The 16515-nt window shown below is 37.9% G+C and overlaps 1 protein-coding gene across 1 annotated transcript; it reads left to right on the top strand.

The window, feature by feature from the left end:
- Positions 1-5322: 5322 nt before the first annotated feature.
- Positions 5323-11336, top strand: LOC121751915 (ubiquitin carboxyl-terminal hydrolase 23-like). The gene is made up of 10 exons (XM_042146733.1): positions 5323-5825; positions 6810-6924; positions 7058-7168; positions 7663-7835; positions 7942-8268; positions 8729-8854; positions 9040-9642; positions 9732-10491; positions 10582-10675; positions 10877-11336. Exons 1-10 carry the CDS (start codon positions 5544-5546, stop codon positions 11034-11036), a joined length of 2751 nt encoding a protein of 916 aa, XP_042002667.1. The 5' UTR covers positions 5323-5543; the 3' UTR covers positions 11037-11336.
- The last annotated feature ends 5179 nt before the right edge of the window (positions 11337-16515 follow it).

Raw genomic sequence — 16515 nt, 5'->3', positions numbered from 1 at the left:
CTTTTTTACTTCTCTCTCACTTTACCAATTTTGTATTAAAACTCGTATCGAACCCAAAGTGCATATTCTTTGGGAACGAAGGGGTTAGTAGAATAATCTCAAATTTCAATATATTGTATTTGCGGTGCGTTAGGGTAACAACACACTTAAAGTGACAACACAACAAGTAACATGCAATCTGCAATACATATACAAGCAATATATGATATATAGGCGAACAATTAGGCATATAGTTCCAAATAATACGAGATATGAAATTAGAGCACTATCGTGACATCATAGTTAAAATGATAACCTATGCAAGCTATATGTGATGCAGCATATGTAAGCAACTCGACATATAGTTTCAAGCAATATGTGATACGAAATCAAAGATAATCAAACAATTTATAATACATAGGCAAGCAAGCCTGTCACGTGGCAGACTAAGATTAAATCTGCTCGTAAATCTAAGAGTTTACATCAATGATACATTGTCATTTTAAAAGTGACTATCATCTTAATACAATCATATTGTCCTATATTATAAAAAAAATAGTTAAATCACAGTTTGTGGTCTCAATTTTTCAGTGTTTTATAAAAAACACAATCAAATTATATGTATAAAAAAATATTTTACTATGTCCCATAGATAGATTATACTAGATGGAAGGCTTAGTTATACTGTCTAGTTACGCAAGTTAACACTAAAATAAATTTGTGTCAGCAAAATGGAGTGTATAAATTAGAAAAGATATTGACTTTTCTTCACCGCCCACATAATGTTTTGGGCAATGGAAATATGGAATCCTACCTTTTTTAACTCCTTTCTTATGCCTTCCATTTTTCAGCCAATAAGTTGGTAGAAAGAAAGGTTATTAGATTATTCTCCACTATATTAATGAATTTTCACCAAATTCCATGCCCACTTAATTAATTTATTGCAGTACATAATCAGCACGTGAAAATGTACAATACTACTATCAAAAAGGAATAAAATGTCTCGTACTCCTATTATTTATTCTTGCAGCAAGATCTGTCCCTCCGTTGTCAACTGCGCTACGCCCCTGCGGGCTCCTATTATTTATTCTTATCTTACAATTACTCGTCATTAGAGGGAGTTTCTGTCAAATCCGTTAGAGCATCCACAGTGGGACGGGTGTCCCGGCGGACATCCCGACGGACTTCCCAAAAACATATCATGCCATGTCATAAGGACATCTCACTGCACTGCCACGTCATAAGGACATTCCACTGCACAATGGCGGACATCCCGACGGACATCCACAATAATAAAAATTCATAAATTCACCAAATTAAACAATTTACGGAATTAAAATTTCGACACGAATACGGACGGAGAAAGTGCAATGATAATTTCATTAAATAAAAAAATAAAAAAGTAATTTCAACCAAAAAAAAGTCTAAACAAATTACATTACAAATATCAACGACGACCCCCCCCCCCGCGTCCATGGCTCTTCAATTATATAGTTTTGGACTCGAATATGGACTTGTCGTTGGCGCATGTCGGCAAATGCACAGACTCGATCGGCCTCTTCATGGGGTATCCCAATACGTACATTGGCGGTGGCCACGCCGTGGCTTGGACCGGCAGCATCAACATCATCATTGGCCCAATCAGTCAGTGCTGAACCTTCATATTCGACAATCATGTTGTGCATGATAATACATGCGTACATGATATCAGCAATGCTGTCAATATACCACAGCCGTGATGGACCCTTCACTACCGCCCATCGAGCCTGGAGCGCACCAAATGCCCGCTCCACATCCTTGCACGCTGGCTCCTGACGACCTGCAAAATAGATCTTCTTTTCGTCTGTTGCGCATCTGATCGTCTTCACAAAGCTACATAGGGTATATCTCATCCGCCAAATAATAACTCATTTTGTGTTGGTTGCCGTTAGCGACGAAACTGACGGCCGGACCAACGCCCATGCACTGGTCGTTGAAAAGGGGCGACGACTAGATGACGTTGATGTCGTTGTTCGACCCGGCTACTCCAAAATACGCATGCCAAATCCACATGCGGTAGTCAGCTACCGGTTCAAGGATCGTCGTGGGATTCTTGCCCTTGAAACCAGTAGTGAACACCCCTTTCCAGGCGGCGGGGCAGTTCTTCCACTCCCAATGCATACAATCTATGTTGCCCACCATTCCTAGAAACCCGTGCTGACTCCCGTGCATATCCATCAGAGTCTGGCAATCTTCGGGGGTAGGTTTCCGAAGATACCTATCCTCGAATATCTCCCTAACGCCCTCACAAAAATACTTTAGACATTCGCGGGCAGTCGTCTCGCCGATGTGGAGGTTCTCATCGAACATGTCGGCCGCAACTCCATGTGCAAGCTGCCTGATTACGGCAGTGCACTTTTGTATGGGTGTGTGGCCAGGTTTACCAACTGCATCCTCCATCATCCTGATATACTTGTATCGACGCTCTAAAGTGCCCATGATACGCAGAAATAGCGGACGATGCATCCTAAAACGTCGTCGGAATATGTTCTCCCCAAACCGCAGCTCCGGAGCGAAGTAGTCCTTATACAACCGACGGTGTGCAGCGATGTGGTCCCGGGGTACTATAGTTCGACGATGAATGGGTCGAGGTACTGTCGGCTGCTGCTGCAAGGCCACTTGTATCGCGCGATTTATCTCCTTGGACGTAACGGCCCGCAACTGTTCTTTAATTCGTCGGCGTATGTCATCAGCACCCCCACCACTACCACTACCACTACCACTAACCATTTTGGATATATAAACGAAACGTAGAGAGAGAGAAAAACTCGTTAAAACAAGTGGTGCGAATGAAATGAAGTTCAACTAGTCGTATGTAGAGTTTTTTTTTTTTAAAAAATTAAAAATCGGGACATCCGCCGGAACTCCGGTGTCCGCAGCGCACGTCGGCGTCCAGCGCGGACTTCCGGCACGCCGGTCGGATGTCCACCGGGACAGCCGTAGTTGCGGATGCTCTAATAGTGTTGTATAACTTCATAAAAAAACTAAAGTTTAAGTTTTATAGGAATAGAGTAATTGTGCTAAAGTCTACATATAAATAGAAGTCAGAAGTGCCTGCTTTCATCTATAAGTCATATTCTAGAAAATTTTGTATTGGTTATGTAAAATCGTAGGACTCCAATTGCTCTAGGTATCTAGATTACGTTAAAATAAAATCAGTTATTTTTACTTGTTGGAGTAAAACATAAAATACCGTGAATGATTGAGATATTTAATTTTATGAAGTTTGGACTAAACTAGTATAGTATAAATTAAATGTGGGCCGACTAAAATTATTTTTTATTTGAGTACTATTTATTAATTAAAAAATAATTTTAATCGCTCACATTCTACTTAGCATATTTTTATACCGTTTGAAGTTCAAATCAATATGACCTAATTAAGCAAGGTAATAAAGTGGTACTGGTAGGACGTTTTCAATCTACATTGAAAATTGAACATATTGAAATTACTGTATTATGCAAGAAGAAGAAAAAATATTGATATAAATTCTTAAGATAAAAAGTTAGAGAAAAAATTACGTACATTATTAATGTGTAGCAGCAGGCAGGTATACAAAATGCACCACTCTTGTCTACATCTCTAATGGTCCATATTTCTGATATTTTATCACTTTTGTCATTTTATAATCACGTGTTTGGAGTTAATGCCATGAAATTAATTTATTTACATAGCAATTGATACATATTTTGTATATATAACCCTTGTATATATAGCTGATAATTGGTTGGAAGCATAAATACATAATACTACTATTTTCATAAACATATTGTATATAACTGCTATTTTGATTTAATAGTAATATTAAAATTTGAAAATTTAATTACAACGTCAAATTAGCTCATAATTACAATTCAAATTCACTGTAGATAATAAAATTTAATCATAGTTTGTAATTTTAATGTTCAATGACCTTTTAAATTACTACTAGTATTTAGGTAAATTTGGTCCTCGGTCATACATATGATCCAATTATTTCAGCCATATTTTTCTTTAATTCTCAAACTACCACGTCTGTGCATTAAAATAAAAATAATGTACAACCTTAAATACCAAAATAAACAAAAAAATAAAAGCTAGTAGGAGTATAATTTTTGTTGAATAAACACCATAATTGGCGCGTGGATATGATGCGGCGGCATTCCAATAATGACAGGTTGAAAAGTGAAAACAAAGCAAGTGTGAGAGATTACTGATTTGCATTTATGGTGGAGGATGGCTTCATCCACACTACTATCTCATTCAAATCTACATTTACAATAAAACTATGTACCATGACAACAATTACAAAGCTGGATCATTGAATGAGAATTCATTCAATTTTATATTACGTGACAAGTAAAATATCGTTTCAATTTTACGTGGCATTGGGTGACATATCATGTTAACTTTACAATTTGCACAAAACAGTCTCATCATTTGGATATCTTCGATTAATTTAGATTAATTTAATTTAAAGCCCAAAAGACCATAAGCCCATAATGAATAGCTAAACCATCAGCCCATATTTGACTAACCAAGTAATTGATTCCAAATGTAGAGCCCATTTCTATTTGTGTACAATTATAACTGTAGAATTTGTCATCACAAGTCACAATCTGACTAATCAATTCGTTCTGAAACACAAAATCAACCATAATACTGGATTCAATATCGTTTAGATGTGATATTCATTTAGAAAGAAAATGTGTTCAATCTTAATATTCATCATCAAGGTGTTTTATAGTAATAATTTTAATGTTAATTAATCAAAAGATAAAAGATATTTGTCATACATATGAAAAACTATGATTCAGACTTATAACCAACAAAATATTTAAAAGTAGACATATATTATTATTAGAATTCCTTTTATTATTATTTAAATAAAACCATTATACCTTTATATAATTTAATACAATATTAGTATACTTTATTAGTAAATGGAGCAATTAACATAAATTATATTTTATTGAATAATCTATAGTTTTTTACATTTAATATAACAACATGGCCAATAAAATAGTACTAGTACTTATGAAATTGTTATCACATTTAGTTACTGTATATAAAATCATACTACATAAGTGAGTTTAGATTTTATCATGGCGTTCCTCCACTTGATATATAGACGTTAGCATATTAATTACTCATATAAATAGTAGCATTATAAACTGTAACAATGATATTTATAGAAATCAATTCAAAATTTATAAGACAACAATTACAGAAAACTCTTGACAATTACAAATGTCAACGAAGCCGACGACCTGTCTTCCATAACATATACCTCGCCGCATACGATTAAATCCCATATCAAATTATTTCATCAAACTCAAATGTGTATTCTATTTCTGTGTATGTAGGGTTTCGTAATTCGCCGCCGAAATTATCACCGTTTTTCTCTCTTTCCGATTCATTCAAACGCACTTTCATTCCACAGTGCGTGCGATTTTGCACGAAATCTGAACCCAAACACATAATTTTTTGAGTATTTATGTGTTTGTGAGCTCAGACGAGGGTTTTTGGAGCGCTCAGATTTATACATGGCGGAGACGGCGGCGCCGACCATCATAAACGGGGCGGGGAACCTCCAACCAGAGTCCGATTCGGCGCTGTTTCACAGGAGAATTGAGTTCCACCTGGCGAGGAAGCATTTCAATGGCTTCGGAAACGAAAGCAGCAATGGGTTTAAGCTAGTGACGCTGAACCCTACATCCGGACCGCTCAAGGCTTCCGGTTCGGGCAAGAAAACCGAAAAATCCTCGGAGCGTTCAGAGGCTGGGTTGGATCCCGAGCTCAGCTTCGAGATTACATTTCGCAGAATTGTGAGTTTCTTAATATGCGTTTAGAAAATTTTTATTCATGCTTGAATTTACTAAATTGCGCCGAGGTTTCTTCTTACGATCATTTGCTAGTTTTTTTTCAACGTTCATTGGTTTTAGCTTCATTGATTTCAGTAAGGGTATTTCTTTGTTTGCTTTTTTCCTTATTTTATTGTGGACTTGTGAAGGATTTCCGGTCTCTGTTTTTCAAGAACTGTTATTTCAAGTTTTATTATATTTAAAATTTCGTTTTTTGGCTATTTGTATTAAAAGATGGCAGTAATTTGGTGTGGTGGGATGGGATAGAAATCTAAATGCAGGATACCTTGCTCCAGTGAAGTGGAAAATTCCTATTCACTGCCAATTGGAGAAAGGATATTGTACATTTACCAATCTGCTATGTCTGCAGTTGAATTCCTTTTCCACTGTTGCATGAAACCTACTGCATCTTTTCATCCCATCACACCATGCTTGTGACTGCTTCTGGTTATTTTCTTTTAAGAATGTATTTTGCCTCCACATGATTGCTCTAAGTATATTAGAGCCATGCTTTTAAGATCGCCCTAAAACAGATTCTTCTTGCAAAGTAGGAGACCAGCAGTCATGCATACTAAGGCTCCATTTTGCTTCTAATTTATGATGAGTTTTTGAAGCATTTCAAAACTTAATATACCTCCAAGACTGGCCCTCTGAATGTAACGATTGAAATTAAGTTACTAAAGAAAGAACTTAATGACCAGCATTAGTCAAAGTAACTAGGTCATGCTTCATCTGCCCAGTTTGACTTGTTTACTTGGTGGTTGGTTCCGTTTCAGCTTCTTCTGTTAAAATTTCAATCTCCATTCCATTCCCATTCAGTGGCATTTATGGATAAGATATCTACTGAATGGTTTTGATGAAATGATATTTTGTGCAGTGAGTCTATGGTTTTGAATTCATTTTTAAGGAATCACATAGCATTTAAAAAGGCTCAAACTTCTATTTCAGGGTGCAGGTTTGCGTAACCTCGGAAACACCTGTTTCCTTAATTCAGTACTGCAATGTCTGACCTATACTGCACCACTAGCTGCCTATCTCCAAAGTGGGAAGCATCAAAATTCGTGTGAGTCTTTTTCGTTTAATCATCTTATCTCTCATTAGTTTCTTATCTGATTTTTAAAAAGGACTGGGCAGATATTTTTGTAACATAACATTTTCTGGCACATGTTTATTCTGACCATCTGTAATTTATCAAGGTCACACTGCGGGGTTCTGTGCATTATGTGCCATCCAGAAACATGTTAGCCGAGCTCTGCAGTCAAGTGGGAGGATTCTAGAGCCTAAGGATCTTGTTTCGAACTTAAGATGTATCCTATCGAAGATATGTGCCTTGGATTAGTTTCAGATTAAAAATTGCAGTCACTCTACCAACTCTTACTTTTCACCTATCCTTTCTTCACATTCTCTCTGGTCACTAATTATATGCTTTCAATTATAATATTATTCAAAAAATTATATAATGAAAATTCTTTGATTGGTTATGTACTTTTGACCATAAAGGATGTTCACTGGCTTCTCTCTGTTTGTTAAGTTATCCATTCAAGTTAAGCTCATATGTTTTCATTCTTTGCTCTTAACTGTAATATTTGTTTTACCATTTTTCTCTTCTGTTAACCTAGCACTTTAATCTAGCTTACATCTCTAGCATCATTTTTCAAAACTTTTCCCAGATCCTCCTGATAATATTACTCAGTTCTTGAACTGTCTCATGTTTAGGTAGTCATTTAGAGCCTCCTGGCGTCTTGTAATCATAGACATGTTGATCTCTTTGCTCTGTTAAAGTTCTTAATTAAAATATTAGCCATATCTCGGAGCTTTCGAAATGCCAGACAGGAAGATGCTCATGAGTATATGGTGAATTTACTCGAATCAATGCATAAGTGCTGCTTACCATCTGGAGTGCCTAGTGAATCTCCCAGTGCTTATGAGAAAAGCTTGGTCCACAAGATATTTGGTGGTCGTCTGCGTAGTCAGGTAATTTTTTTGATGGGTTCACTGCTTTTTGTTGTCTGAATTGGAGGCTCTAAGTGCTTTTGTTTTCTCATATACTATGTGCTAATTATGTCTTGCCATTTTCTAGGTGAAATGCACGCAATGCTCCTACTGCTCTAACAAATTCGATCCATTCTTGGATCTAAGTCTAGAAATAAATAGAGCAGATTCATTGTATAAAGCACTTTCTCATTTCACCACCAAAGAACTGTTAGATGGAGGTGCCAGGGAATATCAGTGTGATCAATGTAAGCAGAAAGTAAAGGCCTCCAAGCAGTTAACAGTTCACAAGGCACCTCAAGTACTTGCTGTTCACCTGAAGCGTTTTAGTTCACATGCTCCTGGCCAAAAAGTTGATAAAAAAGTTACTTTTGAGCCTACCTTGGACATGAAACCTTTTGTCACTGGCTCCTATGTAAGTTCTACTCTTGTTTTTAATAGTTTGCGACCAATCTAGTACTATCTTTTTTGTTATTCTAGTGAATAGTGATCCTACTACTACCCTGCCATGAACCTTCTGCTCATCCTCTTGTCTGTGTCTTGTCTTTGTAGAGACTTCAGTTGTATACAGCTGTTTATCATCATCTTCCTCCTTGTTTGGTTATAAAGAACTTGTTTTTGTCCTCATTTTCCTTCCCCCCCCCCCCCCCCCACACATTTATTCTGTCCATTTCTTGTATTGGCTTCGATTTGCTATTTTCGTCATATTTTCCGACAAGCTTTCAGCAACAGTCTTTCGGGTACCACGGGTACAACTTGCCACCATTCTACCCTGGAAATCCACAAGATACCTGCATTCTTGCTTGTTCAGAATTATGATCACTGATTAGTCTTGTACTATATGATATTTATGTTTTTCTTTAATGTAACTTCAGGATGGGGATCTAAAATACACTCTCTATGGAGTTCTTGTTCATTATGGTTGGAGCACTCATTCTGGCCATTATTACTGCTTTGTTCGCACATCAAGTGGCATGTGGTATTCCCTTGATGACAATCAGGTATGCGAAAATAATTGTTACTTTAATGTAGGGATCTTCGTAAGTCTTCATTTAAAATGCTTGTGCGCTTCTGCTGTAAGCCTGTAATATGGTTCAAACATAAACCTCTTTCATTTCTATTTGCAAAATTATTTCAGTTGTGGGTTGACAATTAAATCACGTTACCATCATTTTGGCCTTAACAGGTTGTTCAAGTGAAGGAGAGGAAAGTTTTGGAACAGAAAGCCTATATGCTGTTCTATGTTCGTGATAGGAAAAACGTTGGAACAAATAATCATGCTAATGCCCTTCAGAAAAATAAGATGAATGCCATTGGAAATGCAACATATTCGAAATTGAACTTGGAAATAAATGAGAAAATCCAAAATGGTTCAAATGAGAGAAAGATAAATGGTTCTGCAGCTTTATCAAGGAGAGATGCACAAGTGACTGCTCTACCTAATGGAAAATTGTCAGGTGAGCATCCGGATCTTGCGAGAAATGCCAAGTGTGAATCGATACTGCAACAGACAAAGGCTCCGCTGAAGGAAGATTCTGCAATGGAATTAAATTCAAGCGTAAATGGCTCTGGTGGTACTTCAAATGGAGGTCATGTTGCAGCGAACATGTTCAGTACCGAAGAAAAGCATAATACAATTTCTGCTGTATTGTCTGTTGCCATGCCATCACGCTACAAGGATAGTGACAAGGAAAAACCTAGCGAATCAGCTGAGAAGGCACCGGACAGTGCTGTGCTCGGAAGGTTATCTGGAGAACAAAGCAAAATGGATGGCCACATTTCTGAAATGGTATTTTCGTTTTATGCATTTTTTGCTTTATCTTGTTCTTTCGGTATATGGGGGGACAATGCTTATTATTGCTTCTTTCATCCATTCAGAATGCTAACAGCAGGAGCATGCTCATGGGAGCAATTGGCGAACCGGAGAAAAACATTCGTGATGGACAGGGACCCACCTCTTGCATTGAAGCTTCCTCCATGAAGACTGTTGTTCCAAATACTGAGGTGAATGTCAAAAATGGGCAAAGAATAGATGTGCAGTCCAAGTTGGCAGACTTACCACCAGCCACCACAGAACCTCTCGAGCTCGCGAAAACTAAGAAGAAAAGGCGGGATATTAAAGTTAAAAGGAAGCTCTTCAAGTATCAGGCAGTCACAACATCACTCAGCTCTAACATTATATTAGGTGCGGGCCTTTGCTTACGGAGGAAAAAGCACAAGAAGAAAATGAAGAAAAAGCACAGTTCTATGCCGAAGAAGTCTCCTGATCGGGAGGATATGTTGGTTGAAAATGGCTTACCATCAAAGCTAGGGAAATCTGTGCCTGTAGAATCAATTTCTTCAGCTGTTGACCAATCCACATGCTCTCGGGAAAATAAAGCCAAATGTGTTTCAGATGGCCAAAACCAGAACTCAAGCATAAAAAACACTAGTGGTGATAGTGGTGTGTCATGGGTTGCTATTGATAAGGATTTCAAAGAGGGGATTCTTCTCAATGGATCCACAGGTTCTGCTGAAAAGCAACCTGCTACAAAGCACTCAACAGTTCAAGGAACTGTAGTCTCTGAAGAGCGCCAAAAAGAATTGAGGCAAACTGATGTGATGAACATGCTTACAAGGGGCTTGGAAGAGACAACTGGTAAAGAACAGTTTCTGTGATCGTTTACCAACTAATACTGATTCCTATTTTATTTTCTTGAACATCTTAAATCTGTGTGCCTGATTGCAGTTGGTCGCTGGGATGGCATTGATGTTTCACTATCTACTAAATCTAAAACAAAAGCAGCAGGGACTGCCCAAATCGGTTACATTGGAGATGAGTGGTAAGTAACCTCATACTTACGGACAGTTTTTGTTAGAGAGAGATCAATCGATCGAGCATCTTGAAATCCTAGTTTAGGCATGCGCATTGCCTATATACTACAACACTTTTTTTCCTTTTACTATGACAAACATATAAGCATCTTCCATGGAAGATGAAGTTTATTCAATTCTGAAGCACACTGTGTGATGGTTGTTTACAGGGACGAGGAGTACGACAAAGGAAAGCGAAAGAAGGTAAGGGTCCCCATTGATAGCTACGATGGACCAAATTTATTCCAAGAAGTTGCAAACAAAAGATTGAAAACAAAGAGCGCTAAGCTTGACAGATCCATAGGTGCGAACCAGCCAGTTAGGATATGATGATGATGATGATGATGGGGGAATGTTAAGCGTTCCATGGGAGAGAAGCATAATTTTGTCTAGTCCTAATTCAGTTATAGCGATTTTTGCTGTGGAGGTGGGGTGTCACAAAGCTTCAAAAGACCAGAATTCTGTATTTATAATTGGTTTGTATTCTCAATTATGAATTTAGTTTTGGTGTATTAATTTCCGCTTTCAGCTTCATTTTGAGAAGAAGCTGGAAGAGGGTATATAGGGTTTGTGAAGTTTGTATAAGCCATGACCCACAAATACAATTGCATAATGTTTTACTGCCTCAAACTGTCCATTTACGATTGCACATGTTATACTAGTATTCACTTCTTACACTCTAGATCACAAAAGAAACATATTTTAGCTAATGAAAAGTCCAATTTGATTTCATTTTTTATTTAAATCAATTTAATATTGTAGAGAAATAAAATATTTGAAGATTAATATGAATATTGGTTGCATAGAAGATTAAGTATTGTTACGATGATCAAGGGTTGAGAATTGATCCATGTTATTTCTGTGGTTTGTCTTTGTTAACGAAATTGAGACTTTGAAATGGTCAGAAGGTTATAGAAGCAACAGTAATTTTTGGAAAAACAAAAACTTATGTACATCCAAATATAAGCTCTATTCAACCTATTAAGAACTCACCAATGTCTTTTTCCATGGTAACTGCTTCTAAAGTTATTAACTTTCACCATTACATATGCTTGAACTCATCCAAAAATGGGGTAACTGCTTCTAAAGTCATTAACTTTCACCATTTTCCGGTTTTTCCCATGAACTTTGAAAGTATCATATAATGTCATGAACTTAACCAGGCGTTGCCATTTTCCCATTTAACCCGACCCGGGTGTTTTCCGGCATTAAAAATGCTGACGGGGCACGCTTGAAGTAGGACGTGACAATCGACGGAATTATGTGAAACGACGTCGTTTCACATGGTAAATTACAAAATCAACTATATACATCCCTAAACCATTCCCAAATCAAATTAGAACCCTAGTTTCGTGTCCTTTAGGGTTCGAATCCCTCCCTTGGTGAATTCGGTCTACAATTAGCTTCAGGCATTTCGCATCGATTTCTGGGTAATAATTACGGTTCTTGGCTTGAGTCTTCCGGGCAATTCACCGCGATTTGAACGTGGGTTGGTTGAGGTGAGGATTTCGACGTGGTTGAGGTGAGGATTTTGCAATTGATTCCAATTGAGTTCGCAACGACTTTGACTTGAATTCAATGTGTGATTTCAATTGGTTTCATCCCTCCCAAAATGGAGTCAATTGATGTCAGTTTGGTGTTCGTATTTGGAACAATGAATTCAGATTTTTGAATTCAGTTTGGTATTCGAAGTTTTCGAATTCAAGTTTTGAATTCAGTTTGGTATTTCGAACACCATGGAACAATGTATTCAGAATTTGGATTTCAGTTTGTTATTCGAAATTTTCGAATCCAAGTTTGAATTCAGTTTGGTATTTCGAACATAATGTGTGTGTTTTGCTTGATATTTGTGTAGGATGTCCACATCGTCGAATTCGAGCATGAAGACTTGGCCAAGGCAACAGTATGGACGACGGCCTTGAAGCGGATGTTGTGACATCGAAGACGGAGGCTAATCCTGGACGACGTTTCTATCGTTGCCAAGTATGGAAGCATGACGATTGCAAATTTTTTCGATGGATTGATCCGTCTCTGTCACCGAATCAAGAATACTATGTTCAAAAATTGAAGATGGAGATGGATAGTATGGAGGAGGCATTACAAAGAAGAGTTGCTATGCAAGATATACTTCAAGACGAAGTTTGTTCAAAAAACGATGACATTGAAGCACTCCAACATGTTTTCGACAATCTGCGTTGCACAAACAAAAATTTGAAAATGGCAATTGTGTTTTTATGTGTTGTCATTTGGCTAATTATCTAGGTTATGTAGTACAATTTCAGTGTTTAGGCTATGGACAACTACTCTATATGTGATGTTTTGTGTTCTTATGTAGTCGAATTCCATTACATATTTTTGTGATATTCATGCACTTGTTCCTCTAAAAAGTTGCAAATGAGTTAATGCGATCAAATACAGCAGCAATACGAACTGGATTATCACATATCAGTAACAAAATAGGACAATCCATCCATTAGTCCAAACTACATCAGTCAAGCTAAATGACATAGTACGATTGTCTGAAATCGATACAAAATACACAAACTAAATCCATACAACCGACACAATTGTTTTAAGTTTCAATCCAAACGACAACAGTAGTCAAGTTCTCAAATGCCAGTGTGACTTTCTTGTATAAGAACAGCTCCAGTAACAGATCCAGTTCCCTCACGACCTCCACGACGACCTCCACCTCTTCTTCCACCTCGACCTTTGCCTCTCCCTGGAACAGTAGTGGTGCTAGTTGGTGTTGTGGATTGCAGTGGCGCCTTGCGAGGTCTTCCCATTTTGGCCTGAAAGTTGAGTAGTTATTTCACAAGCCTTAGATATCATACTAAATACCAAATATGTATAGTATTGACAGTTACTTACCTGTGGTTTAGGTGGCTTCTCAATAGTATCATTTTTGCTACTCCTAGAGTTGTGGCCTTCTTGCAAGCAATTCTGACAAGTCATCACACATATTTTCCTAAGCCTGTTGGGGTGCAATGGATCCTTTTCATATGGATCCCTCATCCTCACCTTCTTAGGCCTACCCGACATCTTTCTAACAGGTGGTGGAACAACATGATAGCCTTCTGCAGACGGCCATAGTTTCTCTCCATTCAAAGCTGGCAGCCCATAACCATAAGCCAACTTGTACTTACTCACTGAAAAGTACTCATGAAAATAGTCATCCACATCATGCTTGAGGAAGTTAATAACAGCACATCCATGCACACACGGGATTCCAGTCAACTCCCATTTCCTACAACCGCACTGCCTCAAGGAAGGAGTAACAACAAACCTATCCTGGAAGTGTCTGACTTCAAATATCCTACCTATTGAAGGAATAGTTGTGCAGTTTCTACTCTCATAAATCATATTATCAATTTTCTTCCTCATTTTTGGACTTATGCTTGAACTCTTCTCAACACTCTCAATGTCTACATTCTTCCTATACAACCTCTCCATCAGTGCAGTTCTAATATCCTCTAGCATGTCTATGATGTGTTTACTCCTTGCCTCAAGAATATATGCATTGAAACATTTACATACATTGTTTAGAATTGCATCAGAGCGTTGAAGTGGAGTGAGAAAGGCCTTACAGAACCTGCTAGCGTTCTTGTCCATCAGATCAGCATAAGCCTGCCCATCTTCTTTCTCTAACTCTTTACATGCACCTTCCTAGCAATCCAAGTAGATGTGACAAGTTTATTTCTCATAGCTCTTGGACAAGTGTGAACATCATCCAATTTCTTTATTACCACAACACCATTTTTAGAAATCAAACTACCTGAACAGAATCATGCACACAAGCTGCTTCAAATTGTTTCTTGTTTGCTCTCTTGAAATGAATCTTCCATCCATTTTCCACTGCATTATCTGTGATGGAATCTCTAGCTTGAAAACCATCAACAAAGCCCATGCCCACAGATAATTTCATCAGATTGTGATCACACTTGGGATCATACATTACCTTAGCATGTCTGACCCTAGTTCTTCTAGCTTCATCTTCATAATCAGTTGAGTCCGAGTATATGGCATCTTCTTCAGAGTTTTCATAGTCTGATACATAGTCACTCTTCTTACCTCCATCAACCAACCCATGAAACATGTCATCGGTTATAACAAACACCTCTTTCTGTTTTAGTTTCCTCCTGCCTTGTGTGTATTCTTCATCTTCAGAAACTAACTCCTCAGCATCCATGTCATCATTTGTTTCATCCTCTTCACAAGATGGTATATAACTCACATCTTCATCACTGTCATCAAATCCCTCCCAAGCTCCAGCACCTACTAGCTCAGAAGCTCCAGAACCTACTACCTCACAAGCTCCAGCGCCTACTTCCTCAGAAGCTCCAGCACCTACTACCTCACAAGCTCCAGCACCTAGTCCCTCACCTGCCCCTTCTAACACACATTTTATCCTAATCTTACTCACAGATGCACTTTTCTCATTCATGCTCACAGATGTACTCCTAGAGCCCCTCTCAGTCATGCTCACAGTTGTACTCCTCTATTTCTTGTTCCCAGATGCACTTCCAGAGCCTGTTTCAGACATGCTCCTAGATGTACTTCTAGAGCTTCTCTTATCCTGCCTCCCAGATGCACTTGTACAATCAACAACTAACTCTTCTCTAGATTGGAACAAACTCTTCTGTACACTCTTTTCAACATTCTTATTAACTGTCTTCTCAACACTATCTTTAACAGCTTTATTCTTCCCATTTTTCACAGTTGTTTCCTTCTTTCTCTTTGTGATGGACTGTATGTTACTCTTCACCACAGACTCAACCTTAGACTTCTTCACAGAGTGAATAATATTCTGTTTCTTACCTTGACCACCCAAACTCTCTACCACACTAGTACCCACAGATTTGTCCTGCTCATCCTTTTGCCCATCAACATCATACACTTTGCACATCTGAGTTCTGACTTCCTTTAAACGAGATATCATATGCATCACCTCAGCATCACCTTTTATGTCTACTTGATCTACTGACCATGGCTTCTGAAAGGTAAGCCTCTTCCACCTCTGAAACCATAACTTGTTCAATTCATCCACCAAATCAAAATAACCAAACCTATCAAGATCAAAATTACCACCTACTACTGCAAGTGATCCACCTTCATATCTCTCAAACTTCCCATCGGGAACAAACTGCCTCCCATGATGAAAAAAAATGCCAAATGGCTCCCTGATAGATTCAAAAATAAATCTTAATCAAATTTAACACAAACGATGCGATTGGGGACAAAATATGACTAACTAAAACCAACACAACTTTACTCCAAAAAGATGAAACAACAACAAATGTGGGAAACATGGGGAACAATATATTCAACATTCTTTTTAACTGTCTTCTCAACACTATCTTCAATAGCTTTATTCTTCCCATTTTTCACAGTTGTTTCCTTCTTTCTCTTTGTGATTGACTGCATGTTACTCTTCACCATAGACTCAACCTTAGACTTCTTCACAGAGTGAATAATATTCTGCTTCTTACCTTGACCACCCAAACTCTCTACCACACTAGTACCCACAGATTTGTCCTGCTCACCCTTTTGCCCATCAACAACATACACTTTGCACATATGAGTTCTGACTTCCTTTAAACGAGATATCATTTGCATCACCTCAGCATCACCTTTATGTCTACTTGATCTACTGACCATGGCCTCTGAAAAGTAAGCCTCTTCCACCTCTGAAACCATAACTTGTTCAATTCATCCACCAAATCAAAATAACCAAACCTATCAAGATCAAAATTACCACCTACTGCTGCAAGTGATCCACCTTCATATCTCTCAAACTTCCCATCGGGAA

The sequence above is a fragment of the Salvia splendens genome, chromosome 10 (genome assembly GCF_004379255.2).
Source record: "Salvia splendens isolate huo1 chromosome 10, SspV2, whole genome shotgun sequence".
Taxonomy (NCBI): domain Eukaryota; kingdom Viridiplantae; phylum Streptophyta; class Magnoliopsida; order Lamiales; family Lamiaceae; genus Salvia; species Salvia splendens.
Note: the sequence above shows the minus strand (reverse complement) of the source record. Positions and strands in the feature narration are given on the sequence as shown.